At 43.2% G+C, this 26,295-nt stretch overlaps 3 protein-coding genes across 26 annotated transcripts in view; 1 reads left to right on the forward strand and 2 right to left on the reverse strand.

The window, feature by feature from the left end:
* The window catches only part of NFKB1 (nuclear factor kappa B subunit 1), a 53,937-nt gene extending 33,636 nt beyond the window's left edge, over positions 1-20,301 (forward strand). For 2 of the 3 annotated variants that reach the window (XM_015862092.3, XM_015862093.3), the window contains exons 10-24: positions 1,322-1,413; positions 1,981-2,119; positions 4,508-4,630; positions 5,489-5,578; positions 6,473-6,667; positions 8,949-9,090; positions 11,081-11,195; positions 13,208-13,409; positions 14,404-14,573; positions 15,403-15,505; positions 16,370-16,491; positions 17,321-17,390; positions 17,717-17,889; positions 18,022-18,199; positions 19,415-20,301. In XM_015862092.3, the coding sequence (XP_015717578.1) occupies positions 1,322-1,413; positions 1,981-2,119; positions 4,508-4,630; positions 5,489-5,578; positions 6,473-6,667; positions 8,949-9,090; positions 11,081-11,195; positions 13,208-13,409; positions 14,404-14,573; positions 15,403-15,505; positions 16,370-16,491; positions 17,321-17,390; positions 17,717-17,889; positions 18,022-18,199; positions 19,415-19,602 (2,102 nt within the window). In that variant the 3' untranslated portion in view covers positions 19,603-20,301. The remainder of the gene's footprint in view (positions 1-1,321; positions 1,414-1,980; positions 2,120-4,507; positions 4,631-5,488; positions 5,579-6,472; positions 6,668-8,948; positions 9,091-11,080; positions 11,196-13,207; positions 13,410-14,403; positions 14,574-15,402; positions 15,506-16,369; positions 16,492-17,320; positions 17,391-17,716; positions 17,890-18,021; positions 18,200-19,414) is intronic. The other variant, XR_014945954.1, reaches the window with a different exon arrangement.
* LOC146761105 (uncharacterized) lies at positions 244-26,238 on the reverse strand. 21 transcript variants are annotated; one of them, XM_085547171.1, is made up of 6 exons: positions 25,950-26,238; positions 24,148-24,316; positions 23,153-23,259; positions 21,774-21,930; positions 20,732-20,760; positions 19,782-20,023 (listed from the first exon to the last, which is right to left on the reverse strand). In XM_085547171.1, exons 1-4 carry the CDS (start codon positions 26,236-26,238, stop codon positions 21,785-21,787), a joined length of 711 nt encoding a protein of 236 aa, XP_085403297.1. In that variant the 3' UTR covers positions 19,782-20,023; positions 20,732-20,760; positions 21,774-21,784. The 21 variants fall into 21 exon arrangements, 8 of the variants coding, with proteins under 8 accessions (XP_085403295.1, XP_085403297.1, XP_085403300.1 ...); XR_014945962.1 differs by having other exon boundaries at positions 19,805-20,023; positions 20,669-20,760; XR_014945965.1 differs by having other exon boundaries at positions 19,805-20,023; positions 20,669-20,760; positions 22,950-23,259.
* Positions 25,195-26,295, reverse strand: part of MANBA (mannosidase beta) — a 51,150-nt gene continuing 50,049 nt past the window's right edge. Inside the window, exons 18-19 of one of the 2 annotated variants that reach the window (XR_014945955.1) lie at positions 25,879-25,913; positions 25,196-25,332 (exon numbers count right to left, since the gene is read on the reverse strand). The gene's annotated coding sequence lies outside the window, so the exon portion shown is untranslated. Of the gene's footprint in view, positions 25,333-25,878; positions 25,914-26,295 lie in introns of both variants that reach the window. The other variant, XR_004307055.2, reaches the window with a different exon arrangement.

Below are 26,295 nucleotides of genomic sequence, written 5' to 3' on the forward strand. Positions count from 1 at the left end.
TGATTCTCTCTGCTCATGGTATGAATGTGTTAGGATAGGACTCTGGAGTATGGATTTGGTTGTTCTGTTTTTGGGTGAGAAAATAATGGTTTGTAGCATTGGGTTGATCTAAAAAGGAAAAAAAAAAACAAACAGGAGTGGGGAAAATCCTTTGTATATTTCAGCTGCAGATAATACCTGGGACTCCCTGGTGTAGACTGGATGACAGAGGAGTATCTAGTTCTCACCTGTCTGGAATGAGTCTCTGCCCTTGTTGTTAAAAGGCTGCCCTTTGCCACCTCTTTTCCTTGCCATGTTCTTCTACCACTTGCACAGGAAACAGGGAGTGCTCTGGGGGCTTTGAAGAAACTGTTTTTCCTCAGTAACATGTGTACCCTCTGCTTTCAGGGGGACCTACATGAAATTAACTCGTGTGCACAGAATAAATAAATAAAAGTTTGACTCAGTGGAAGCCCCAAGCTGGGGATTCCCCTCAGCCTGAGTGGGGTTTCCCCTGACCTCATGGCTCTCAGAAACTTCCTCTCTGGAGGAACTTGAGCATGCAGGACAGCAGGAGTGGAAGTGGTGGTTCACCATCTTGAGACTAGCAGCTGGTGGGTCAGAGCAAGCAGTCCTCCATCGCCCTAAGAGAAAACAGACTTTTCTGTAATTCCTTCTCATCAGAAGTGCTGGGGGAGGAATATGCTACTGTGGTATTTCCCAGCCTCTCCTGGAATGTATATAAGTAAATAAACAAAAAGAGAAGGCTGGAAAGGTTGTTCAGAGGAGCAGAAGCTGCGTTTGTGGTGTGGCTGTGCTGCATCTGGGGGCTGAGGGATCACTGCGACGTGCTGCTCACTCCAACTGCTGCCATCTCACTGAGCTCTAAGTGGCTCCCTGCCAGCAGCCAGCGGAACTTCAACTGTGGCACTTCAGGTTTTGCAACAGTTTTTTTGAACTGAAACTGCTGGAGGAGAGAGGGTGGTTCTACATTCACACTTCACATTCTCCCGTCCCTACTCACTTGTTCCAAATAAAGCTCCTCTGCAATGTGTTCTTGCTCTGGAATAGGAGGAGGTAGTGAACCAAACTCTCTTTTTACTGTGCAGTGAACAGCAGCTTCAATGAAGCTATTAGAATCAGGCTGATCTAAAATTGATGTAAGAAATGGCTTATCTGTGATGTTTTCTTAACATGTAATACATGAATCATCATTATCCTTATGTACAGTTATCACTCAGCTAAAAAGTAACCATGATAGTTTATTTCAGATAATAAAAATTAACCAAAGGTTAAATAAATGCACAAACACCCTAAAGTTATTATTTCTTTGACTGTACAGATGATATTCAGATCCGTTTCTATGAAGAGGATGAGAATGGCGGTATGTGGGAGGGCTTTGGAGACTTTTCTCCTACGGATGTACATAGACAAGTAAGTAATGGAGCATTTGCCATTGGTTAATGGTTTTCTGATCTCAGGAAAATAGGGTTATATTACAGCTAGAAAATTGGGTGAAAACCTCCATACTCCATACTAACCTCTTCAGTCACTGTTATTTGTTGGTAATTTCCTGATAATATCACAATCCTAACCATTCCTTTAAGACCTATGTTAAGAATACAGCATCAGGGAATCAGGAGAGAGATCCCTTGCTTTAAAGATACACCATAAATTTGGATAGGATATATACGGAACTCTCTAGGCTTCCTGTGCAGGCACCGAGAAAGCCCCAGAGCAGATGCTTATTGACAGAGAGAGAACTAATGCAATAGTAACATATGTGGCATGGTGATGTGTGGCTGTTTTGCCTTTCACAGAAGGCTTTAGGACTCTTAACTCAAAAGTACAGCTGAAAGTTAAAGTTGAAGTCTATTGTTGTAGCAGCCTTTTGCTCCCTGGTAAAGAAGCAGCTCCTACAAAAATACCACAGGTATAAATACAGAGTTACTAAAAAGCATGGTCTGTGACAGATGTGCTCTATCGTTGCTTCCTTCACAGTTTGCTATTGTGTTCAAAACACCCAAGTATCGAGATGTCAATATCACAAAGCCAGCATCTGTATTTGTGCAGCTACGTCGGAAATCTGATCTAGAAACGAGTGAACCAAAGCCTTTTCTCTACTATCCAGAAATCAAAGGTAATTTATTAAACCCACTTTATATGCCAGAAACTGCAGGGTCCCTAGGAGTACTTGTAATAAGATGGGGCAGGTCAAGGACTTTTTGTAGTTGTTATTGTTAGAAAACAGGATGTTTGCCTTCTTGTTTTGTGCAGAGCTGACATGAAAACTGGTGGGTCCGTAATAGGTTTGTTGTTGCTTTGTTTGGTGGGTTGATAAGCAGTAGATGTGTTCTCCTACTGAGGTATCCTGTATGCACACGTGCCTCTGCATGCAGTAGGTGGCAGCCTCTTCCACTGAGTTTCTGCAGAATCAGGAGGACATTTTACAGTCAGCACGTTCAAATAAAACTTGAACTGACGACTGGCACCTGGTGAAAAAAGGACTTCTTCTGCAGTTCTCCCTCATCATTACACCTATAGCAATTTCACTGATGGTTTTCAATTTTCTTTCCAACTGCTCATACTAGTTAAATAAGGCAAAGCTCTTGGTGTGAGAGTAGGTGAAGTACTGCTTCAACCTCTTATGGTGAAGTGTTAGTTAAGTGGCTGAAATAGAATAGTTGGCATCAGACCCACTTTCCTGAGCTGTCAGTGAACAGTGAAGTTAGTGCTAGTGAAGTCTAACTAGCAAGGCTGTGCCATTTAAAGCCATCTGTGTCCCACGTGAGTTTGATGTGAATGTCAGCAACAATCGTATTTTAAATACTAACGTTAAAGACGATGATGTACCTTGGGCTCCAAGTTGGAACCAGTGTTTTCTTGCACCGAGGCAGCGGTCTTTTTGCTGAACAGTTAACCTGCTGCCTTCAGTTCATGCTGTGAAGCCCTAATCTTGCAAGTATGCAGCGCCTAACATGGAGCTGGGGTGAAATAAATAACCTAAAACATGAGTGCGTCAGTGCTAATGGACTAAGGACAACTGAGGAGACAGAGGGGAGGGAGGTTATGGTACGAGTGAATCTGTTTTACACTTACCATAATAAAAGAACAGAAAACATTCTTTCAGAAACTTGCAGAGTTGCTGGAGGATTTTGTGTCAGAGATGGTTAAAGAATCTCTTACCCAAGTCTTACAGAAAGTAAAGTATACAACTACAGAGCAGAACTGCCAGATGTGAAGCAAACTTCTTTGAGACTCTCAAAGGAGTGGAGTTTAATTCAACATTGTGTGCGTTTTTGAATGCCCCACATAACCTAACCATAAAATTACCTTTTAGGGACTGTATTATTCCCTCTTACAAGTGTTGATGTGAGCTTAGACATGTATGTGGACTGTTTGTTTGTTTTTCTGACTAGATTGCTATCTGGCATTTTCTCTCTTCATCGGTGTGAGTGTGCCTGGGACATGCATACATACATACTTCTAGGTCATGTATGCATGGAAATAATGCATTTTGCTTTCCAGTATCCTATTCCATGCATTCAGCTGTCCAGTTTGATGCACTGACTGATGTGACTGTGCATGGAATTCCGTTTTGTCCTACATCTGCAGAAAGCTACTTGCTCATTCACTGAAGATTGTATCATTTGTTCTTTTCTCAACATTGTTTTATTGGATTGCAACCTTTGTAATGTTTGTATTGTTCTTCTGGCAGTTCTTCTTGTCATGATTCTTTACTTTCCCCAGTCCCTGGGATATTTCTTCTGAAAAGTCCTTTACAGTGAGGGTGGTGAAGCACTGGAACAGGTTGCCCAGTGATGTGGTGGAAGCCCTGCCCTGAAGACATTCAAGGCTGGGCTGGACCAGGCTCTGAGCAACGTGATCTAGCTGTGGATGTCCCTGTTCATTGCAGGGGAGCTGGACTACAGGACCTTTAAGGGTCCTTTCCAACTTGAAGGATTTTATGATTCTAAATCTTTGTGTTTTGCTGTCCTGGGCAGGATATGGATATTTTTTATGTAGCTGATAAAATGCTTAGTCTTTCTGTCAGCTGCTCTTCCATGTGGTCTGACAATATTATGTCCCACCTGAAAATAAGCTCCTTATTCCACTGTCCTTCCTGTTAATTTAAACAAATGGTTTCAAGCAGTGTTGTTTTCAACATGTCTCACCATTCTTACCCCTTGACAGAAGTTTAAGGGGCTCTGCTGATGCTCTGTGCTGTAGGGGATCAGTGTGCCTTGTGATTTTGCTGACGCTTTGAGGAGGGTCTTTTTCCAAAGTAGATTCGCTTAGAAGAGAAATCTGTGCTTATATTCCTCCAAAGGAGGATATTCTTGAACAAGCATTTAGTTCAAGGCACTTATTCTGATTTATGACTCAGATTAAGCGTTGAAGAATGTTACATGAGCTGCTTTTGAAGGGAGCTCTGAGCCTCTTTCAGCCTTTCTGCTTCTTTTTCTGGGTGTGGACTCCAGTAGGGGTGACTCCTTATTCTGTCTGTCCCTTCTCACCTGACATGCAGATAAAGAAGAAGTGCAGAGGAAGAGGCAGAAGCTCATGCCAAACTTCTCCGATGGTTACGGTGGAGGCAGCGGCGCAGGAGGCGGTGGCATGTTTGGAGGAGGAGGTGGCGGTGCTGGCTCTGGTAAGACAGCAGCTCTGGGGAAAGAGAGAATGGGGTTCTGCTCTCAGTGCCTGTTTGACAACTGTTCTCATGATGAAATGAGGAATTCCACTCATTCCACCCTGTCCTTGTACTGCTGTTCTTCATTTCAGTCAAGCTGCTCCTTGTTTTCTAAGTATCTCATCAGCTCCATTTCAGTTCTGCTTGGTTATGCTGCTCCTGGTGACTTTTTTCTTCTTCTTTGAAGCTTTAAGTCACAGAAAACACCTTTCTAGCTGGAGTCTGAGTTAAAATTAAACAAGTTCATGGTTATTACTAGAACCATGGGTGGAGTTTAGCTAATTAACCCTGGTAACATGAAGAATTATTAAAATGATTGAGATATTAATTACTAAATTGCATGCTGTGCTCTGTCTGTTGAACTCAGAGCATATCTGAGATGCAGGATCATAAGAGCAGTGCTTCGATTTCTTGCAGCACAGCATTAATGATGTAGATAAGCAAATGTCATCTGAGCCGCAGTACCTTTGTAGCCCTTCTTTAAAGGAGGGGGAGAAGCAGCAGTTGTCAAATTGTTACGTGCACTGCTGCCAGCACATCGACAATGCAACAACTGAACACAAATCTGTGGTAACCACAATGACTTGAATCATAACGCAGCATACTTGTGATGTTACATGTGTATGTGTGTCCTGGCCTGCAGTTGGACTCAGTGGTCCTTATCGGGTCCCTTCAACTCAAAGTACTCTATGATTCTGTGAAATGCAAAGTATGTAGGAAATAACATTTCAGTTCTTTAGTCTTGGTGTTCTTCAAGATGTTGTTTTCATTGCTTTGGGATATAATTCTATTAATTCTTCATCTTCTTCCTACCTGCAGGGTTCAGTTATCCTTCCTATGGTTACCCTGCTTTTGGAGGAATGCATTTCCACCCTGGCACAACGAAGTCCAATGCCGGAATGAAACATGGTAACCCTGAAGATGTAATTCTTTCAGCAGTTGAATTGAGTTTGCCTGTCTTTTTCTTCTACAGTATGAGCAGATGTTATGCAGGTTGAACTAAATGTGCTGTGGGGAATGAGCTTTTCCCCTAGAACCAGTCCCTTTCCTAGAACCTCCAGTGACTGAGAGGTTCACGTATGTTACACTGCTCTGCTTCTTTTCAGTAATGTCAAAGTCCACCTTACGTATGTGTGTGTCTTCTTTTTAATCACTAACTTCTGTGAAGCAATCAGCGGTTTACCTCTGTGTGCTTTATACATTCACTCTATGTTTTGAGCAACAGCCCTTTTGCTGCTGCAAGAGATGGCCCAAGACTTGACCAGAGAAAAAGCATCTTCTTTTGTTGCTGCAGTCTGGTACTACACTGTAGTAAAAAAAAAAGTAACGTTACAGTGTATGGAAAGATTGGAGCAATGATAAGGACAGTCCCGTCTTCCTAAAACAGAGAAATAATTTCAGTGAATATTCTGTAGTTATTTCCAAAGTCTCAGGGATGAATTTGCTGTCAGGGAAAACAAATGTGATTAATTCCAGTAGATTGGCAGTACTTCAGACTTGGATCGATGTTCTTTTGAAGGGTTGTGTGTCTGTTTTAGATATGTGAAAGGTTATCTTTAAAACAAAGACTGATGAAAACAGAACAGAAAATAATCACTGCAGTGAGTTATGTTGCTCCGTCTGTCCCTGTGAGTTGGTATCCGTAGTATTGTGGTTTATGAGTGTTTAAAGATAACCTCGATGTCTAAGGAAATTTTTATCTTGAGTTCTTTTAGGGTTTAGCTTTTACTTGTTGAGCTTTGTTGCTTGAACAATAGAAAAGTGGGAGTATTGAACACTAATGGTATTTATTTCTGTTTGAAGAGCTGTCAAGTAGCACAGTTGAAAAACATGAAGAGAGCTCTGATAAACAAAGTGACAAATGGGACACAAAGCATGATGTGAAAGTGGAAACTATGGAGAAGAATGAGTGCAGAACCTCTGGTCATAATGAGGAGAAAGAGGATACTTCTTTGTGCTGTAAAGATGAAGGAAACAAAGCAAAGTGTGGTTGCCAGGGTAAGTGAACAATAGGCAGATGATATTTGTGGTAGAGGGCAAAGCTGGTGTTAAGTCTTGCAAACTCCATGAATGTCTGCTCCCTGTTTTGAAATCATGATAATTTTTCTTTGAGGAGGGAAGAGCAGTTCAGCTCTCTAGAATCTGAGATCCTTCCTTGTACATAGGCTGGTAGATCATCCTACACCTTCATACTGCCACTGGGTATTCCCCGGTCCATCAAGGAGGTGAGATAGCTGAGCTATAATAAACCTGTATGACATTGACTGAAAGCAGTGACCACACGCAGAATGCAATTCAACGTACACAGTTCAGTGCCTTTTCATTTTTGGTAGGCTTTAATGAATAAGGAAGGTCTGTGTGATCGTTGTGCTGGCCTTCCCTGCAGTTCTGCTTTAAAATTGTATGCAAAGTAGCCTTAAAGGTTTGAGTATAAAATGTAAACCTATCCTCTGTTTCCATACAGCAAATACATAGGAAAATGACGTGTTTTGGGTAACAAAGCCTTTTATGCAACCAACCAGTGAACAAAAAGGGGAGGAAGACAGGAATAGTCAGTAGGAGTGGTTCAGCAGTAGGGTTATAAAGTCCACAAAACAAATCACCCTTTCTCAGGCAGCAACATTTTCTTTGCCTGGGAGACTACAGCATGTAGTGCTATAGTTGGTGTAGCTGTGGGTTTTTTAACATGAATAATTACTGTTTTAAAGGATTTGAGTAACCGTGCTTCTCATCACATTAAAAAGTCAGCAATTGGGGTAGAGGGATGTGGTGTTTTTTTCTGCGTGCTTGAAACCAGAGAGGCCCAGCATTTTATGTTGGATGTATATCCTGAATACAGCATCTATTGAATCCTATTACTTAGTGTTAAGGAGTAAATAACAAGTAAAAATGTATCAGCCTATGCATACAGTCTGGGAGCCACAGTGATCTCGAAGATGTAAAAATAAACTTCATGGGTAGCTGGGTTAGCCTTTGGCATATAGAAATTCTGTGTTCATGTCAGTAGGGGTACACATCTAGGTAAGACTGAAACGTTAGTCTTGTGTAGCTGGAAATCCCGATGTGTTCCCTCCCTATGTGAGCCCTATGTAAATGATATCGTCTATTTCACCCGTTTGCTGTTAGCGATTCCTAACCTTGCTTTCATAGAAACTTGAGTTTGCTCAGAATATAGGCTGGTTTCAGATGATACCACTTCTCAGAATAAGGACTGTGGTTTCAAAGTTTATCTGTTTCATTCTCACTAGTCTCTGCCAATACAGAACCACAAAGTACTGGCAGAGCAGCCAGTGGCATCCCTCAGTTACGAGTGCCCCTGTACAGTAGGACAGAGTGCCTCATTCAGGCTGGGGGGATGACACAAAGCTCTGCATTTATGCCGTATTTTCTCTGTGAGTTTCTGTACAACATTTGATAGAATCATAGAACCACAGAATGGCCTGGGTTGAAAAGGACCACAATGACCATCCAGTTTCAAGGCCCCTGCTGTGTGCAGGGCCACCAACCATCAGACCAGGCTGCCCAGAGCCATATCCAGCCTGGCCTTTAATGCCTGCAGGGATGGGGCATCCACAACCTCCTTGGACAACCTGTTCTAGTGCATCAGCACCCTCTGGGTGAAAAACTTCCTCCTAATCTCTAAAATAAACCTCCCCTGTCTCAGTTTAAACCATTCCCCCTTGTTCTATCACTATCCACCCTTGTAAACAGCTGTTCCCCCTCCTGTTTATATGCTCCCTTCAAGTATTGGAAGGCCACAATGAGGTGTCCCCAGAGCCTTCTCTAAGCTAAACAAGCCCAGTTCCCTCAGCCTTTCTTTCCCATAGGTCTCTTAGGCTTCTTGTGCCTCAGTTTGCTCCAGTTGAAATCAGTCAGAGCTATGTGGGATGTTCTTGTAAGTGCTTTATGGACAAGAGTCTTTGCCTGTCACTTGTATCTGAGCAGTTCCAAGTTTCTGCTCCTTTTGTTCTCTGCACACAAATGCACGTTAATGGAATTATCAGTGCCACTCAAACCACAGGTAGCTTCCAGAGCTGGGCTGTTCTCAGGATTCCTGCTGCCCGAGTGCTCAGCGTGTGCCCCATTTCCTTCCAAGAGACTCATTCCCTCTGTCCTTTCCTCTCAGGTGTAATTAACAACCCATCTCAGCCAATCGGTAAATAATGAATGTGTGGTGATTTGCACTTCGTATTTCTGTGGCAGCACAAACCTGTGCCAAAAGAAGGTGCTGCCACAGGGAAGACAACCAAGCTAATGAAGACAAACATTTGTGTTGCAGATGGTCTGTTCCTGGAGAAGGCAATGCAGCTTGCCAAGCGTCACTGCAACGCTCTCTTTGATTATGCTATAACTGGAGATGTGAGGATGCTGCTCGCTGTTCAGCGCCATCTCACTGCTGTCCAGGATGACAATGGAGACAAGTAAGTCAGTGCTGGCAAGGACTTAGCGACAGGAGAGTTCAGTCTTTGGCAGCAGAGTGTGTCAGCATTCCATCTGCTGTGGGCGCTGATCAGGGACTGCAGCACCGCTAATCAAATGAGCATCGTTCTCCTTCGTGCTGTCTGGGAGATCAGTGCTGAGCATGGATTGCTGCGTTTGTGCCATGGGACACAGCTGATGGAGATGACCAGCTTTGTGCTGCAGAGTGTGCCCTGCTTTTTGTTCTGTGCAAGTCCTTCATTCTTCATAGGGAATTTTAAGTTCTGGATGCACTGGGCGAAGTAGAAATAATAGCTAAGAGTCCTTGTTGCTTTTCTCCTACTGATACCAAAGGGTGCTGTGCAGATTGCGTGGGACTCAGACTGAAATACAGTGAGACACAGATTATTAGTGGTTATTTAAAACCAAGCTTGGTGGAAGTGATTCTGAGCACATGCAGGGATGATCTCTCTTGAATAAACAAGTGATATTATCCCATTGTCACTTTTTAGCTGGCGGGTTGTGGACAGACCCTGTGCAATCATTCTTGTTTCCTTATTTGCAGTCTTTTGTGCAGTAGAAGCCATGTAAAACTTAAGGTCTCTAAACAGATGGAAAATCACAAGAGACTGAAGCAGGCCTCAGAGTGCTGATGCACTAAGTACTCAGAATCACTGAGAACTGATTCCTTGGCTCTCCAGCTGGCAATCTGATGAAGCTTTGAGGTTAAATGGTGTATGGATGAGGTAGGGGCTAGCAGTAAAATCTGCTGGCACTTTGGACAATACAGCTTCTAAGTGTATTTGTTGGTTTTGTTTGTTTTTAATGCAAAAAATTCCCCAGAAGATGATGAGAGTATTAATCTGTGTCCCAGTAAGAGTGACCTGCATTTAACCGTCACTGTGGTGTTCCCCAGATTTGGACTTGAAGGACATTTCAACAAAGTCAGAGTAGTTTAATCACTATGACAGTTATTTTTCCTGGATCAAGAAGTACCTGCAAGTGTGTGAGTCTCGAGTTTGTGTTGCTTTTCTCCTGGGAAGGAGTTAGACTGTGAGCGTGCAGTGCATACAAATCGCTCTGCAGCTATGGAGCAAACCAAAGTTCTGGCAGCCATCTGCCAGCTGTGTCACAGGAGCTGTTTAAGAGAAAACCAAAATTCCAAGATTTATGAATCAGTTCCCTGTAACTTTCATTGTAATCCTTACAAACATATGACAAAGACTGCGCGTTTTTTGCTGAAGCTGTTAAAAAACATTATTGACAACAGTTTTGCGCATCTTTCATGGGGACAGTCTGCAGGGAATGAAAATACCTTTGTAGAGATCCTGTGTGTTGTGTGAAGGCTTTGATACCTATGTTAATGTTAATCTGTGATCAGAGTATTCTTACAGCAGTGCTGGCTGTTACTGCATTCAGAGTACTGATCTCATGGAGTCAGAGAGTATTAAAACACAGAGTCGCTCATGTCCCTCAGCACGTTTTTCCTTTAGCAAGTGAGACACCTTTGGTCACTGTTGCAGATCCTGGGTCAGTTGGTCACTGGTCTTGAGCCCTGAGTCATTTTGCTTGAAAACTGAAACAAGAAAAACCTACAGCCTGGGGAGAGGGGAACCTCCGAGGGAAAATCTGCCTGGGTAGCAGATGAGGCCGTGGAAATTCTGGAGGAAGGCTTTGACAGGAAGAGATGCCAGTGTGCTGAGTAATTCCAAACAGGAAAAGAAACAGTGAAGGATCTGGGTATTTTGAACAGGTTCTGAGACATTTCTTTGTGATACAAAGCTTTTATTTGTTGGACTAGTAGCAAGGTCATAGTTAGGACCAGCAGAAACCATCCTGCATCTCCTTCTGTGACTGAAGGGTTACACACAGCTCACTTCTCACTCGATTTGAGGTGTCGGCCATGACTTCTAATAGTCAAATGTACAGCCCCATCTTTGTATCATACCTTTGAGAATACAGTGACAATGCTGATCTGTTATTTTGTTTCAGCGTCCTGCATTTGTCAATTATCCACCTTCATAGAGAACTGGTTAAAAACCTCTTGGAAGTGATGCCAGATATGAATTATAACAACATTATCAACATGAGAAACGACCTTTATCAGGTATGATGTTGTGGTGGTGTAACTGATGGGGATCATTCAGCCAGCAAACACTGTACTCCTTACTGTCCTATTGTCCTTCTATTCATCAGAATGAGCCCAGATCAGATAGTGAGGCAAACAGGTTTAGAACTGCACAGACAGAAGAACGCGGTGACATGCTGTAAGGAGGTGGAAGAACAAGGGTGTGCTTTTTCCTCTGTTAATTCCTAACTGCCTTGGTGTTAAGAGAAATGTCTCCATTTGTTTATCATAGAACAGCCCCAAATCCTACTGAATTCTTCAGTTTGTATTTTCATTATGTGGCTCCTCTATTATTAAACCAGAGATGTGGCGACTTTGGGATCTTTCAAACTTTGTAATGCAGGACAACTCAGGGTCATGATTGAGTTGCTGAAGAAGCTTGTAGCAGCTGTGTCTTTCTGTAGCCTAGAAGGTCCTTGTGCCCGCTGTATGAGCACCAAGGTTTCTCTTTTGTTTCTTGGCTCACAGTGTAACATTTAAAGCACACAAAAAAGCACGTCTTTTACCCAGCAGGGAAGTAACTGTCAGCAGCCCAGCACAATTATCTCCTTATCTGTAACACAGACTGAGCTTCTTCTGCTGCAACTTAGATGGGCTTTAAAAAGAGCTGTGAAAACTTGCCAGTACAAGGAGCTCTTTTCAGCCATGCGCACCATTCCGTTGTCCTAAAGGCACCCAGCTGGATGGCACACAGAGCACTTGTGAGATTGGTGCCATTTCTTTCTGTTCAGCACCAAGCTGTAAACGGTAAAGCCAAGGCTTCATTCTGTGCAGATAATCTCAGAGGCTTTATTGCGACTTCTTTCTTCTCTTTCATGTTTCGTTTTTGTGTTCGCATAAAGGAAGTTCGAAATGTGGAAGGTGATGAAAGCAAGAAGATTCTGAATTGAATTTCTGTGCCCTCTGTTTAACAGAAACAGGAAGTAAAACTGTGCCCCATACAAGAAATAAATCTCAAACTACCAGACTTCTCCAGCTGTTCTACCTTCCACTTTAACCTTAAGCCAGTGATGGGAGGAAATGCAGGTTGAGTCTAAGGTTTTCTTCTGCACAGATACTCTGAAAGATGAATCATGCTTTGTTGTATAAATTCAAGTAATTAATTGCAAATACATTGGCGTTTCCACTGACAAACACAAGCTTATTGTATAGAGCTGAAATTAGTTCCTTTTTTACAGTCATCTGTAAATATAAAAATAATGATATGGAGATAGAATCTTCTGTGTTTTTCAGATTGTTTTATTGTGAGGAATAGGATTTCCCAAAGCACTGCAGTGCCTCACTGTTCAGTGTATACTTTGTGATTGGTGAAGCTTCTTACTGACGAGGATGCAGAATACAGTTAACCTTTGGAAAAGCCTGAAATCTCAGCCTGAGAGCCTCAGTGCTGCGGGTGTCTGTGCAGAGATGGGAACCAGGCAAACAGTATCAGCTCGATGACGTTGTGCACTCTGAGCTTTGACAAACAGAACTGCGAGTTTTTTCTGCTTTTTGTATGTAGCTGTTTTGAAGGATAAGGAGATCCTAAACCTGTGGCTGGGAACTTTTAGGAGCAAAATTAGAGTATGGTTCAGTTGCGGAGGCGGAGCTGAACAGGCTCTATAAAGTGTGTGCGCTCCTTCTGTGGCAGGAGCTTGGCAGGGGGCAGCTGTAAACAGGGTTATTACTGCCTCTGGGAGTACAGGGATTCTCATTTCCCAAGTCCCTTGCATGACAAACAGCCAGGTTAGTCCCCCAGTGCACAGAGCAGGCAATGTCTGCCTTCCTCCTCAGGTCTGACTGCTGACACCAGTGAGGTGGCTTTTATTTCCACTAAGTAGAAACCCTATCTGTATTATACAGCAGAAGAAAATGTACAGAAGTTTTTCACCTGCGCCAGCATTAAAAGTGGAGCAGCACCCCACAGGAGGTGCTTTTATTGGCTCAGCCGATTTCTGTAAAGGCGTGTAGTTGCCGCTCATCTTCTCATGGCTCACTTCTGTCCCTTGCAGACCCCCTTGCACCTGGCAGTAATCACAAAGCAGGCAGAGGTGGTAGAAGACTTGCTGAAGGCTGGAGCAAATGTCAACCTTTTGGATCGCCACGGTAACTCTGTCTTACATTTAGCTGCTGCTGAAGGAGATGACAAGATTCTGGGTCTGCTCCTCAAGCATAAGAAGGCATCTTCAATGATCGACCTTTCCAATGGTGAAGGTATGGAACAATAGTGCCTGTACTTCACATTTACTTACTGCCTAGACAAGCACCGCACCATTTCTGACAGCCCAGCCTTTCTACATAGATACAGACTTTGGAAGTCGCATCTTTCCATGGTTTGCGCATTATATCCTTGGCTTTTACACACCTGCAGTCAGCTAAGAGAACAAAGACGCGCAGGCTTTGTGGTTAGACAGAACACAGAGGTTGACAATGTCCGTATTGCAGTGTGAATTGGAACTTTTTCTTCTTCAATATCACAGAATTTCAAGAGCTACGTTCCTCTTGAGCTGCCCTACAGAACCACTGTTAAAGAAATTCCACCTGAAAATATTTCCTCCTCTCTAGTGAATGAAATCCCCTCAAAAGGCATTTCTGGACCTGTGTCAAGTATCACCTCTGGAACTTTGGGACCACAGAGTCTTAAAGCTTATAAAATACCCATGGAGACCCAACTCTCCCACTATTTAATGGCACGGGTCATTTGAATATAGTACTCTTGCACTAGGTGTAGATAGTAAAATACCTGACCTAAAAATGTCATTATGTGAATTAAAAACCTGTGTTAAGTTCCTCAGAGAGGGTCTATTCTTCTTCTTATTTATAAATAGAAAGCTTTATGATTCTCTTTTTGAGCCGCTGCAGTTAATGTTGAGGTGCCAGGGCTGTCTGACCTTAACGAGCATTAGTCACTCTCCAGGATGTTTCAACAACATTCTAAGGTGAGCTCTTCCTTCTTCCCTTCTGTTCCAGCCCTGCTATTAGCTGATTGTTTTTTTTATGCATGGTTTCTAGTCCCCATCAGTAACACAAATAATTCCAACTTTGTGCACAAAGAACATTTTAATTAACACCATTTTTGGTGCTTAGACAGGCAAAGGTGCTCAGATAAATACAGTAACACTCAGTCATTTTGTAGCTGCTTAAGAAGTCATCACTGTGACATTTCTGTGTTGTTCAAGTGTTAATGTACACAAATGGTTCTGTGCAGGTCTCAGTGCAATTCACATGGTGGTGATCGCCAATAGCTTGTCCTGTCTGAAACTGCTGCTTGCTGCTGGAGTTAACGTCAATGCTCAGGAACAAAAATCTGGACGAACTGCATTGCATTTAGCTGTTGAACAGGAGAACATCCCCTTGGCAGGCTGCCTTTTGCTCGAGGTGAGGGCAGAAGTTCTTTTCCCCTGGTCTTCCCAGAAACATATTTTCAAGGCTTTTTCAATATGTCAGCCTTCAGTGGAACCGAAGTCATGTTTCTCTTTATAGACTCGATTACTTTAACCAGCATAATGGCGAAGTTATCGCTAATGTTATTTATTTGCTATTAGTCATTCAGCACCGCTGATGAACCTTTTGTAAGCTGAGAAATATAGTTGGTGACCCTGACCTGACTGCCTGCGCCGTGCTTAATTTGCACTGAGTAACCCCAGCAGCCAATGAAACGACTCCCGAACAAGTTGCTGATCGGGTGCGGTGGAATGTGTGTGCAGATGTGCAGAGAGATAGCTGTGTGTATCTGTAAATATTTGTCTCATCTCTCACACCTTGATCTCAGCACACTTAATTGGGCACACCCACAGCTACCTGCAGTAGCTCCCCTGGGTATGGAGTACAGCTGTGCTACCGGCCCGTCTGCTCTGCTGAAGGGCAGCAGGAAGGCAGCTCTCAGTGCACGGCAAATGCTGCGGGTAATCTGATAATAGAACTATTATCTGATTAGTATTATGGGATGCAAAGTGGCTTTTGAGCTGTATCTACCTGGTTCACTCAGCTGCCTCCTGCTGTGGCACTGCAGAGCACAACCACTGTCTGTTACTGGTGCCAACAGTTGTAGTCACTTTCCGATTCATTCTTTTCAGACAATTGGAATTCTTGTGCAAACAGGCACGGAATGGTGCTGCTTGCAGAGCAGTGAGGTTCATGCAGACACAAGTCTCTATGCAACAGTACTGTATAGATAATAGCATTTTTCTTCTCTTTCAATACTTAGGGTGATGCAGATGTGGACAGCACTACATACGACGGCACAACGCCTCTTCACATAGCAGCTGGAAGGGGCTTTACGAAGCTGGCAGCAGTTCTCAAAGCAGCAGGTATTGGGTCAAGTGTTTGTTGCAGGGTTCTCTTTAACTGTGCCAGTTCAGGTGAAGGCGTTGCACACAGTCAGTGAACTTCATAATGAGCAAAAGATACCAGATGTTAAAAGCATAAAGGTTTGTTTCTCCTCTGGGAAGTCCTAGTTTCAGAGGCTCTGCTACTCTTTAGCACCATCTAATGGCTACAAAAAGCAAAGCAAAACTGTGTTAGTAAAAATACTTCCAAGCAATCTTGGAGGTTTGGGGTACTTGCAGATAGTTTTTAATATGAAGCAGACAAAAGACCCAGTTTTATAGTTGGGATAAGGCTGGACTGCTTTACAGGCATAGAAACTGGGACCACTTCTCTGCAGTTTTGAATCATGACAGTAAATTTGGTTTTGATTGTGCATTTCAATGCTTTTTTCAGTTGTGTTTCATCCCTTAATACCTGGATTTTCTCCATTGAGACAGAAATCCAAGCCTCCCCCTGCTCTGGCTGTGTGTTTGGTCTTTTAATAGCACTCCTGCTTTCTGACACTACAAAAGGGAAGCCCTGCACCAGTGCTTCGTCACATACATGCTGTGTGAGCCAAGAATGGAACTGGAAGTCAGTTTATATCATCAGATGCTTTCTTTGGGCCTAACCACACGGCTTGTCTTTTCTTCCCCATCTGTATAATGGATGATACATGGGGATGTTGTGACATTTCACTTCAGTTTATTTAGGAAAAAAACACCATTTTCGGAGTTAAAATATGTATTCTCAGTCTTGAATTGTAAACCTTCTAACGTAGCTGTTTAAACCGTGCTTTTCAACAACGTGATGTAAAACAGCTTAAAAGCCTTTCCTTAGAAATGCCTTGCACGCTTGTTCTCCAGGTGCAGATCCTCACATTGAGAACTTTGAGCCGCTCTTTGATGTTGAAGAAGATGTGAAAGATGATGATGATGAAGGGATTGTACCTGGAACAACACCACTGGACATGGCAGCCAACTGGGAGGTACGTGGGCTGCTGTCTTTTAGTACTGACAATTCGTTTAATTTCATCCAGTTATTTAAATGGTGACAAATTTCTACAGCACCCAAACTGGCATCACAAACAAACTTACTGAGCCACAAGAAACAGTGAAGTAGTATTGGAAAAAAGCTCCTCAGAGTAGCTGACTTCTGTTGAGCAGGATTGAACAGGCATTTCTTCTAAGTAGTTGCATTGGGGTTGTCAATATGGAAGAGGACAGCAGACAGAGCAGCATGTGCCTGAAGGTGCTTGTTCAGGGTCTACAAGGTCAGGGTGAGACACTGTAATAAGTTTCTCTGCTGCATGGTCTTTAGAACTGCAGACTGGATGATATGTAGTGAAAGTAGACTTTTGTGTCTTACCCAAACATTGGTTAGATTACATGGTTCGAGCTTCAGTATCCAAGTACACACAGCTGGCATGATGTGAGCATGTAAGGAGCTGGCATCTCTGATCAAATGGAGCTCGGCTGGGGAGTGCTACTGAAAAGGTGAAAATCTAGCCCAGGCTTTGCTTGAAATTACTGGCTGTAGACAGCTGCTAACTCCCCACTTAACTTCTGCTACAGCCCCTCGCTTATTGCACAGGCTGCTTCTGTGTCCTGGCAGTAACTGCCAGATGACAGAGCTTAAGGGAGATGAACTGAGGTTTATCCCTCATGGTATGCACAGGTTTTCTGTAATTTTTTTTTTTTTTTAAATGCCCATTTAGAGATTTAGTGCTGTACAACAAACAATACCACCAAAACTTGTCAAAATAATGGACAAATAACCAGGTTTTGCGAAATACTAAATTGAATATATTCTCTTAGGTGTATGACATATTAAATGGCAAACCCTACATAGCAGCAGCAGCAGTTTCGGAGGACTTACTGACACAAGGTAAAGTCTGTAAAGATGAGCTGGCAACATCCCCTTGGGAACAAACAGCAGAGCACCAAAGTATGTTTGCAGAAGAACGTGACTGCAGCAGCTTGTGAGGGAGGTGGGGAGGGAGAAGGGGCACTCACTACCACTGCGGTCTTAGAATGAGTCTGTTCAGAAGCATGGCACGAGGGCCCAAGTTTGTACATTTCCAATATTACAGCAATATATTAGTAAGTACCAGAGATGCTAAAATAGATACTTTTAAATTTGTCTGTGCTTCTGCTTAGAAATGAACTGGTGTGTGATTGAGTAAATAACAGATGTATTTTTCTGTTCCCCAGGCCCTCTGAGGGAGCTGAATGAAAGCTCCAAGCAGCAGCTTTACAAGCTATTGGAAACACCTGATCCAAGCAAGAACTGGGCTACTCTAGCAGAAAAGCTGGGGCTTGGCATTCTTAATAATGCCTTCGGATTGAGCCCTTCACCCTCAAAAACTCTGCTAGATAACTATAAGGTAATGTGGCTGTAACAAGTTATTAAGAACATGCAGCTGTGCAGTGAATGCTGTCCTGCCCAGTGATACAGCACAGCCCTTTGGTTTTAGCGAGCCAGGATGAAGCTGAGCATCTGCTGTCTTCTCTCTTAGATTTCTGGAGGTACAGTTCAGGAGCTGATTGCTGCTTTGAGACAGATGGATCACACAGAGGCTATTGAAGTAATTCAGAAAGCACTATCCAGCTCTCAGAGGCAGTCTCACCAGGAGGACAATGCAATAGAAGCTTTTCCTTCATCATCGCTTGCCAATTTTGCGAAGGGAGAGACAGGTAAAACTAACAACACAAGCATCAAGCACCTTTAAAACATTTTTTAGTTCTCCTTCCTCACTTTGGACTGCTAATAGCAGATAGATATAGCAGATATAGATAGCAGAGTTCCTCAGACGTTGTGTCTGAGCTGCTTACCTACCACGTAGGGCTTTCTCAGTTGACATTTACTAGGTGCAGAAGAGGAAAAATAGATGATTTTAAACTGTAGCCCTGAACTACAGCACTGAGTACTGGCTCCTTTATCCTTAAGTTGGCATCTGACATTTGCCGACATAAACTCCTTAGATGTTTTAAGAATCAAAAGATAAACTAAGGAATTTATTCACAGTTTTATACACGTTCCCATTGTATTTTCACTTGCCCTTTCCTTCCACCCAGTCTATACAAACACAGATGGTTGGGGTTCATAAACTTCTCATAAAGAATCAACCGTAGCAACTCCATGCTGGTCTAACTGTGCCGGCTTACACCTCTCAGTACATTGTTCAGTCATGTAACAAATATTTGCACCTTTCAGAAGTGGGTGTACATGGCATCTCTTCAGGCTGTTCTTAAAGGGGAAGGGAGTTCCTGCTGCTTTGCACCAGAAACGTTATTTTTTGAAAACAGCTGTTCAGAACAATAGCACTGGGCTCTGTAATGCGCCGGCTGCTGTTCTATTCACTTCAACTCTGATCCAGTTCTCTTGCAACCAAATCAGGTGCTTATTTCGTGAAGCTTACACAGATGACAGCTTTGTATTTCAGTCTCACTTTAGTAAATGGATGAAAATTGCTCAAGACAAATGCCTCAAATCAGCAAGTGAAATAACTATGATTCTATGATAACAGGAGACTTTTAGGAGCCTGATCCTGGAGCTGCACACTTGTGCAGTCCATGCATCTGAGATGCAGAGCACTTTTTTGCTACCACACTGGGGCAGAGTCCTGACTCCAATGCAGTGACAGAGTTAACGTCAGCAGCACCAGGCTTCACATCTTGCCCAAACACTGCCTGCAGTTGATCTCTGCCAGCAGTGCATCAGCTCAGGTGCTCTGCTCAACTGCAAACATTCATCCTGTGCTGACAGCACAGCCTCTGCCAATAGCAGTACCTAGAGCTGCAGTTATTTTCTCATACAAGAGTTGTCACCTATTGGTTTGCGTTCTTCTGGCCTTTCAGGACATCGCTGAAGTAAAACAAACTAATTGATTTCCCTTCTCTCTCTCTCAGGTGAACTTTATAATCACAAATTCCAAGACACTGAAAGCACATGTGACAGTGGTGTAGAGACCTCCTTCCGCAAACTGAGCTTTACTTACTCAGACTCTCTGAACAGCAAATCATCCGTAACACTTAGCAAAATGACCCTGGGCTATGGCCAGGAAAGCTCGGTGCAAGGCAATTATATACCCGACTAGGAACTTCACTTAGCAATATATGCAGTTACAGGAACAACCCTGACATTTAGAATTACGTTGGTGTTGTCACAGCTGGAGGGAAGTAACTTCACAACCAGAAACGCACTGGAGGAACCACACACAAACCTGAACCAGCAGCGACTCCTCACCCTTGCTTCTTTCCTCAAGTACTGCTCATATATAAGCCATGTCTGAGAACCAGGGCTCCACCGCCACGTTAACACAAAGGACTGACTGGATGCTGATGGACTGACGGAGCTCACCTGGTTTGTGAGGATTTTCTTTTAGAGATGAAAGTCGCTCCTTATTAGTGCGTAATATGGGCTCACTTAATTCGAAGAGGTAAAGCACACAGCAATCAAAGAAGGATGGCTTCTGGCTGTTCCCGTCACAAGTTTTGCAGCACAGTTGGGAAAAGCTCCTAAGATCATTGGCAAAGAGAAACAGTGACTTTGATGGCAACAGTGACAACTCTGGAAGACAAAAGAACCCTTAAAAAAAAAAAAGAGAGAATCTTGTATATTTCCAATAATGTATTTAAACATATCTTTGGTGCCTCTTATTAAATAATCAAGGTTTGCATTTCCTACTTGTAAATAGTTTTTTATATCAGTTCCTTTAAAAAAAAAACCAAAACAAATGTGTGCTTTTTAAAAGCTTATTTTTATTTTACTTTTATAATAAAAACTCAAAATGAAATCTCGTCTATGGCCGCTGTAATTTTTACATAACTTCCACATGCAGAAGATTAAGGACTGAGTTGTGACCATTTCCAACTACTAAAATAAATGAAGGGTTGTAAGACCCTTGTCCTTAGGCTGAAGTTCCCTGTACATAGCGAGACCACGAGCTGCAGCTGGGAATCTGTGCTGTGGAATTAAAGCCTCCAATTCATTGTCCTTGATAGTTCTCATAGTTCTGGCAGCACAGAGACATCAAAACTATTCTGCACGTCAGCAAAACTAATGAATGGTCCTTACTTGGGTTGCGTGAAACAACTCTATAGCCGTGTTTTTGTAAATCTTATCAGATTCAATGATAAAAACGCAAAGTGCTGTTATGTCACCCATAGCCAGCTTTCTTGGCACAGAGGTGGGAGCTTTTGACACACTGATGATTCCTGGCTCACCTCAGTCTTCAGTAATGCAGATATTGTTCCTGAGAAAGGATATAATGTAAATAAAATAATATAAGATGCTTCCATTCATTACAGCAAACACTGCTCTAAAGTCACAATGAGTGAATAATCTTTTGAAGTTACTTCACATCTAGCTGAATTAATTCCAGAGTAACGGGACACAGAACAGTAACAGTACAGTGCTTTCTTTCAACTGCCACATGCGCAGCCTATGAATGCAGCAGTGTGTGGGTTTTTGCTTGATGAGTGTAGTTGTCCAGTGCTCCTCCTGCATTGCTGCAACTATTTGTTAAAGCAGAAACAGGCAAAGGTTCTGGTATTCTGTCCCTACCGGAGCCACTGAGTCACACCTCCCTTCTGGCACAGAACTTTCTGCACAGCCTGGAGGGGATGACAGACTTTTATCAAGGTTTCTGCAGCCCTGCAGGTTACCAAGGCAGGCTGCCTCTTGATGAGCACCTTTAGGATTCCTCCTGGCCCTCAGCTGCTTTTAAACGACCAGAAGACACTTGTGTCTGTATTTTCAAGCACTTCATGGCCAAATGCTGCCTAACAGCCAATCATCAGATTAACAACCGTGCAGCAGCACAGGAGAGAGCTCTGAGGCCCCTTATAGTCAAGTGTCTTAAGTGGAAGGCTGGCATCTTTTCTTGCAGTTTCTTTGCAACAACAGAAACTTCAGACCTTGTTTTCTTTTTTAGTTTAGCAATAAAAAAATACTGATGTCTTACAAACTCCAACAGGAGAGTTACATTTCTAGGGTCAGGTCACAACTTCTCCCACCTGCATTAACCCTCAGCATCTTAAGCATGTGTTATAGGCACAGCCCACAGTTTGGCAGAAGTCTGGGGTAGGAGAACCCAGCAGCTGGCAGTGCAGCACTACAGGTGTCAGTCTGCCTGATGGAAGGGGCATTTGTTTCTTCTTTTATAGTTCTAAACCGGCAGAGTGAATTTAGTGGAGAGCTCCATGTTTATCTTGGCTCAGTTCAAAGGAAATGCTCAAGCACACAGCTTTGCTCTTCCTGCTTTACCTTTATTCTTATCAGCAGGAGGTCATGGTCTGCAGGGCACGCAGCCTTGTTCTTCTGGCACCTGGAAGGAGGCAGGCAGCACACTGAAGGGGCAGTGCCCAAGCACTGCTGCCTCCATGCAGGCAGGAGGAAGAAGCAAGCACAGAGGAAGCGTGGTCTGCAAGAGAAAAGTGTAAGCAGCACGTGCAAGTCTCAACAGAAACATGTAGAATAGCTGTATTCTTCTTAACAGGTAACCACTAATAGAGATTTATACATCCCATTAGCTCACCTTATACACAGATTTATTCTTATGTCACCTTATGCAAGAAAGGAGTGCTATTCCTGTTCCCCAGGTGTGACAGGTCAAACAAATGAGAGAACCCAGAAGTTCAGTGCTTGAGAGCTCCTGTGCATAACTGGGTTATGGGGAAACTGTGTCCCACCCAGCACTGAGAAGACCACACCAACACAGGGTAGTAACAAGGACTAATCATTGCTCGTGTTTTCCTTCAGTACGGTTACAGGCTTGTAGCACAAGGGATTGTCCCTATTCTACCCCATGTCACCCCTGGAGAAACAAAAATCCAGACCCTGTTATTAACTAAAGTTCTGAAACACTAAGTGTGTGTTTGTTCTAAACGTGTACAGGAACAGCCAAAACAGCATTTCTGGAGTTACTTTTAACTTTCCCCCAACGGGACCTTTAGGAAAACTGCTCCAGCAATCTGCCGAGCTCCTATTTACTCCAAGCACTACTGCATTACTGTGCAGGAAGCCTAGAGTGCATTGCTGTTAGCAAATAGAACAGTAAGGCTGGAGGAAGGGCCAAACCGCATATACTAACAACTTTAAGCATCCCCTCTGAGCTGCTAGTCACATGTCCTGTGCCTTTGGCAGAGATTCATCTAGAAATACCTACAAAGGTATTTAATTAAACACTTTCCCCCAGAATAAAGACAGGTGCAACCTTTAGACACTTTAGACACTGAATTATAAATCACAGCAAGAACCTAAATCTGAAATGCAGCTGATCTGCACCTGCAGTAATCGGGATCTGCTGCATTATTTTGCTACTGTACCACAGCAACAGATACCAGAAATAGGGAAGAGAGCAAAAATACAATGTGACAACAGAACACTACAGATCTTCTCTATGTTTGACATTAAAAAGACTCTTTAGAAAGTTCAACTGACCTTGTCTGCCACGGCTGTGAATTTCCAGTGACTTTTTTGTACCAGCCTATAGTGATGTATGAAATGCCTGCTCTCCCTTTCTTGGGCTGGTGAAGTGCTGTTTTCCTACGCTTAAGGAAAAAAACAATCCTCTCCCTTGATGTGACAAGGAACAGTGGTGACTGTTCATTAGTTCAAGGCACAAAGGGCCAATGCTCACTTACAGCTTCCAGCTCTTCTAGGACGCACAATTCTCTTAAAGCAGAACAGTCCTGCAGTGACTGCTGCAAGTTTCATCCAAACTTTTGCTGGATTCAAAAGATTCCTACAGCTACAAGCAAAAGACAGCACAAGTTAATTCCAGGAGATGCTTTTCTGTATCCAGCGTTATGAAGTAACGTGATGCCCTGCTCAGAGCAAGGCTGCAGTATGTGCACTATCCAAAGCCCATAGAACTCTTAAATGACTCAGTGGCTCATAAGCTACAAGCCCTGTATCTTTCTGAGACCAAGAAACTCACCTACCTGTTTCCTTACAACTGATGGTGCTGTAAGTCACTGAAGCTACTCTGCTACACATTTCCAAAGACAGAAATAGAAGTGCAGAAGAAAGATGTGCCTCTTAAGCAGACAAATTGTTCAGACCCTGAGCTATGCAAGCAACAGGTAACACAGGCTGACAAACCCACATATTTAGAGAGCAATTATAGGTACACACCTCTTGAAAACCAGGGATGTAAAACCCAGAAGTTTCCAGAAATGGCCAGTAGTAAACATAAGAGAGGGGAAAAAAAAAGAAGATAAAAGCCTTCCTCGAGTGGCAGAAAGCATCAACAATGAGGCGTCTTCTGCAACTCCCTCACTATCAGACAGACCATCTCTGCGGCTCCTCAGGGCAAAGTTGGTGTCAGAGACCAGTTTTAGTTTTAGGGCATTGCCTTAGTTGACACCATAGAGCTTTCTACCGAAAGCTGCTCTCCAGTTCTGTTCTGGTCATGGCTTCTGCTGAAGGGAACTCTGACAGCTGCTTTTGTCATTGGCGGAGAACAGCCCAGCAGGAGCCTGGCAGGGAAGCAGTCTCCATCCATTAGAAAAAAACATGAGCATGAGCAAACCCAGCAATCCCTGAAAGTACTGCAAGGCTACATGCTGAAAGAAAAGATAGAAGACAGGGCCACCAGTAATTAAATGACACTGCAGACATGCACCATGACACTCACCAATTGCTTCCTGATCCAACCACTGCCAGTCCCCAACCCATCAGATACACCTGGCAATACAAGTGCAGCTGAGCCTCTGCAGCAGCACTCAGATGACTAGGGATGGTGTGTAGATAGGATGGATACTCCAAACATCTCTTCACTGTTGTGCTCTTGTCCTTGCCCTGATCTGAGACAGAAGCAGAACAATGTAAGTAAGTATATCACAGCAAAAGCACCAAGGGATAATAGTCAACCAAGGTAGATGTTACAGTCACTGCTGCAGTGGGGAGCGAGGAAAACAGCACCTATAAATACAAATCTGCTGAAACACACTTAAACCAAAAGAACATACTAAGGATATTAAGACCATAATGGAAGGGAACCTCCTCCATTAAATTCTGCTTTGAGACGAAGTACTTGGGTTAAGCAATTATAAATATTCTGTGGCAGCACACAGTGCTCAGTAACAGCTTTCCAGTGAGAAAGAATGGACACAGAATTAGGGCACTTCTGACCTTCAGAAATCTGGTAACTGCAAAACACAACAGCAATAAAAACCACATTTATAAGAAGAATAAAAACCACATTTATACACTTTTCTGTATAACACTGCAGATGGGCACTGGTTGCACTGCCATTCCCATTATCGATGAACCACATCATAGCTTTTACGATGTTGCCTGAAATTCATGGCAGGCCAAACAAGTCCACAGCTGTCCAAGTTCATTGTTTATAGCTTCTAGAAATCCAAAAGCTCTCTTCTATGACTCTGAAATGTCATTTATATTCCAAGATGCACTTAGAACAAATATCATTGGTCTTAAGATAGTCCTCTCAATATTCTTTGAAGTAATTCTGTCTGTTTTATTTATTGAATGCTATTAAGTGCCATTTTGAAATTCTAGCAAGATGCTCCTGGAAGAGACATTTCTATATCCAAGCAAGATGGGAAGGTATCGATACCAACCTCTTCTTTTCCTAATATGCTGCAGTGGTATTTAATAATAATATTCATCCCATGCTTTCTGCACAGCGGTTACATTTTTCCACCCTTACCTTATATAGGGCTCTATTGCTGTTAAAATTCCATGATGCTCAGACAAGTCCTCTGAGAGGAGAGAAGGCCCAGAGTGGTGCACAGGCTGCTCACAAGGAGTGCCAGGAGGTAGCAGCAATGCACAGGTGAGAACATCAGTCTTTGCACTATGCATTTAGCAGAGAAAAAAGAGGAAATTCAAACTCTGTGGTCCTCTCAATAACCATTTATTTTCCCTGCTGCTTTCTTTCTCTTTGCACCTTTGACAACTTTTCTCTCATTCCTTTTCTCACAGCCAGGCACATCTCGTACCATGGTACACTAAGCAGGAACCCACATGAGCAAACAAAGTTTGTGACTGCAGCTGTCTGGGAATCATATAATTAAAGTTGGAATAGATTTCTAAGATCCAACCATCAACCCCTGACCACCATGTCCACTAAACCACGTCCCTGTGCACCACATCTACGTGCTTCGTGAACACCTCCAGGCCTCCTGTTGCCACTGCAATGAGGAGCACACAGAGGGACTATATGAGGCAGTGGTACGTAGAGACCAGCAACCGTGTGTGATGGTGTGTTTCCTCCTTTCTTTCTTTCTCCCAACTTCCTTCCTCAGCCTGGCCTCACAAATAAGGCCCTGCACAAGCAACCAGATTAATGACCACAAATCTGTCTAAAACTAGGGGGGCTGAAAGAATTTACAGTAAATACCTGGTTCAACAGCCAAGTGCCAGTTGAGAATACACCTAAAAATAAAATATGACTCGAGTCAATCATCTTACCCCATAAATAGTGAGCAGATGGAAAGCCCCTTGACCTCTCCTGAGTGACAATACTCTGTACAGCAAGATTTGCCCTCAAGGACTCCTCACAAGGTTGCACCATGAGGGTGGCATGCTTGAAGCAAGGAAGCTTCCAGAGAACACCACCATCCTTCACTTGGTGCTGGCCAGCTGCTTTCTTGTGCTCCTGCTCCTTTACAGTAAGATGCCAGAGCCCCCTGGAGTGGCTGGAGCTGACAACTGCTTCATCTATGCTCACATTGCAGCCAGCCACAGCTTGTATTACCATGGCATTGAGATGGCCAGTGAGAAGAGAAGAAAACTAAGCCCTCCCATTTTGTGTGGG

The sequence above is a fragment of the Coturnix japonica genome, chromosome 4, assembly GCF_054131305.1.
Source record: "Coturnix japonica strain WE chromosome 4, WE-NBRP24, whole genome shotgun sequence".
Lineage (NCBI taxonomy): Eukaryota > Metazoa > Chordata > Aves > Galliformes > Phasianidae > Coturnix > Coturnix japonica.

Coding starts and splice junctions, on each gene's coding strand:
- LOC146761105 (XM_085547169.1), bottom strand. CDS start 25,340: ATGCATAGTGCAAAGACTGATGTTCTCACCTGTGCATTGCTGCTACCT. Junction 20,024..24,147: donor GTTGGATCAGGAAGCAATTG/GTGAGTGTCATG, acceptor CAATGATCTTAG/GAGCTTTTCCCAACTGTGCT. Junction 624..19,865: donor AGAAAATCCTCACAAACCAG/GTGAGCTCCGTC, acceptor GTTTTCTCTTAG/GGCGATGGAGGACTGCTTGC.